This window comes from Aplysia californica, unplaced genomic scaffold, assembly GCF_000002075.1.
Source record: "Aplysia californica isolate F4 #8 unplaced genomic scaffold, AplCal3.0 scaffold00093, whole genome shotgun sequence".
NCBI classification, from domain to species: domain Eukaryota; kingdom Metazoa; phylum Mollusca; class Gastropoda; order Aplysiida; family Aplysiidae; genus Aplysia; species Aplysia californica.
This window is the reverse complement of record NW_004797363.1, coordinates 1,589,241-1,591,464: the sequence shown is the minus strand read 5'-3', so window position 1 is coordinate 1,591,464 and position 2,224 is coordinate 1,589,241. Positions and strand designations below refer to the sequence as shown.

The 2,224-nt window shown below is 41.9% G+C and overlaps 1 protein-coding gene across 1 annotated transcript in view; it reads right to left on the bottom strand.

Annotated features, from left to right (window-relative positions):
• Positions 1-884: 884 nt before the first annotated feature.
• LOC101859695 (integumentary mucin C.1) overlaps positions 885-2,224 on the bottom strand; it is a gene marked incomplete at its 3' end in the record, with an annotated part of 15,382 nt that continues 14,042 nt past the window's right edge. Inside the window, 1 exon segment of the mRNA XM_013080637.1 lies at positions 885-1,033. Coding sequence (XP_012936091.1) covers positions 885-1,033 — 149 coding nt within the window.

Here is a 2,224-nt window from a genome sequence, read left to right as displayed (position 1 = left end):
GATGTTGATTCAGGGGTGGTGGTTGATGTTGATTCAGGGGTGGTGGTAGTTGTCGTTGGAACCGGAGTTGTAGTTGTTGTTGGTGGAGCATTTCGGCCTGGATCTGTTGTTGTTGATGTTGATGCAGGTGTGGTGGTTGATGTTGATGCAGGTGTGGTGGTTGATGTTGATGCAGGTGTGGTTGTTGACGTTGATGCAGGTGTGGTGGTTGATGTTGATGCAGGTGTGGTGGTAGTTGTTGAAGCAGGTGTGGTTGTTGTTGTTGATGCAGCTGTGGTTGTTGTTGATGGTTCAGGTGTGGTAGTTGTTGTTGTAGGTTCAGGTGTGGTTGTTGGTCCAGGTGTGGTGGTTGTTGTTGTTGGTTCAGGTGTGGTGGTTGTTGTTGTTGGTTCAGGTGTCGTTGTTGTTGTTGGTTCAGGTGTGGTTGTTGTTGTTGGTTCAGGTGTGGTGGTTGTTGTAGGTTCAGGTGTGGTGGTTGTTGTTGCTGGTTCAGATGTTGTGGTTGTTGTTGTTGGTTCAGGTGTGGTTGTTGTTGTTGTTGTTGTTGTTGTTGTTGTTGTTGTTGTGGTTGTTGGTACAGGAGTCGTCGTTGTGGTTGGTGCAGCATTTCGACCTGGATCAGTTGTTGTTGTTGTTGGTTCAGGTGTGGTGGTTGTTGTTGTTGTTGGTTCAGGTGTGGTAGTTGTTGTTGTTGGTTCTAGTGTAGTGGTTGTAGTTGTAGTCGGCTCAGGAGTTGTAGTAGTGGTAGTAGTCGTAGGCTCAGGAGTTGTAGTAGTGGTAGTAGTCGTTGGTTCGGGGGTTGTAGTGGTAGTAGTCGTAGGCTCAGGAGTTGTAGTAGTAGTAGTTGTAGGCTCAGGAGTTGTAGTAGTGGTAGTCGTTGGCACAGGAGTTGTAGTAGTTGTAGTCGTTGGCACAGGAGTTGTAGTAGTGGTAGTTGTTTCGACAACTTTGGGGCAGGTAGTAAGTACAGTTTTTCCTTGCAAAGCTAAATCTGCCGGGTCTGGACAATCGCAAGTCTTTCCGTCGTCAGGCACTGAAAATATAGGACAATACTGTACACCGGTATCTGAGGGGTGCGGCAGTGGGGAGCTTGTGCATTCATATTTATTACATTTTGCAAAATTTATTTCTGTAACGTTTTGAATTTGCGATATTAGTTTCCTACTGTCATGTGCTTTAATACGGTCGCGCACGACTTGAAATTGCGAATTCTATAAAAGTCGCGGGAATGGTGAATTCAAATCCTCCCTTAGCCCTGCCCCATCTCCGCCCCTCTTCCCGCGGAATACGTTTTCTTGTTAAGCTTTCAAACGGCCAGTCTTTTGTGGTGTGATTCTGAGGGTTACAGCTTCTGTAAAAGAAAGACGTGAGTTTGATTTCCTAGTGAGATAATAATTTGAAAAAAAATAATCGCATTTGTCTGTTAGAATACTGCATTTCACTCTTGTCGGCTAAACCGTGATAGACATATTCAAAGCAGTCAGCCTCCTGTATAATTTAAAGGTACACATTTCCAATTATCCATTTATTTCATAATCACTCTATTATCACTTTAAGAAGGAAATACCTTGCTAGCAGAAAGCTTCACCTTAAACATTGAATAATACAGTACTATGATAATATGAATATCGTTTAATCTGTGCATGCTAAGCCCCACCACCACCCCCACCCCCACCCCCTTTTTCAATTTATGTTGTTTTGGGACATGAAAGTCTTTAAATATAGTGTAATGATACGGTGACGTGCTGAAATCGATTTTCTAATTTCTAATTTTGTTTATTAACCTGTGCAAAGAATGCCATTATTTGTTACAATTAAGCATGAAGATACTCTTTTAAACCGTATACGAGTTATTTTCTTACTGGATTGGATTGTTTAAATATAAATACTAGTATGAGCTGTAAAAATTGCGTTCCTTCTTGGCAAATATCATAGATTTAAGACAGATATTTAAGCAGTAAAGCGGATCTGTCGTTCTTCAATTAGTGCAGTAGGATAGTTGCAACCGCTTATCGGTTGTTGTTATACTATTTCCACTTTCTGTGCTTTCACTTCACAAGAAATATTGGAGGATTTAAGTGTATTCATTGCATACCTGCTGGTTAATTCAATGTGTACAAGCAATTTAAAGAAATTCACTGCATTATATCCTACGACTGACACACACTCACTCTCTCTCTCTGTCTCTGTCTCTCTCTCTCTCTCTCTCTCTCTCTCTCTCTCT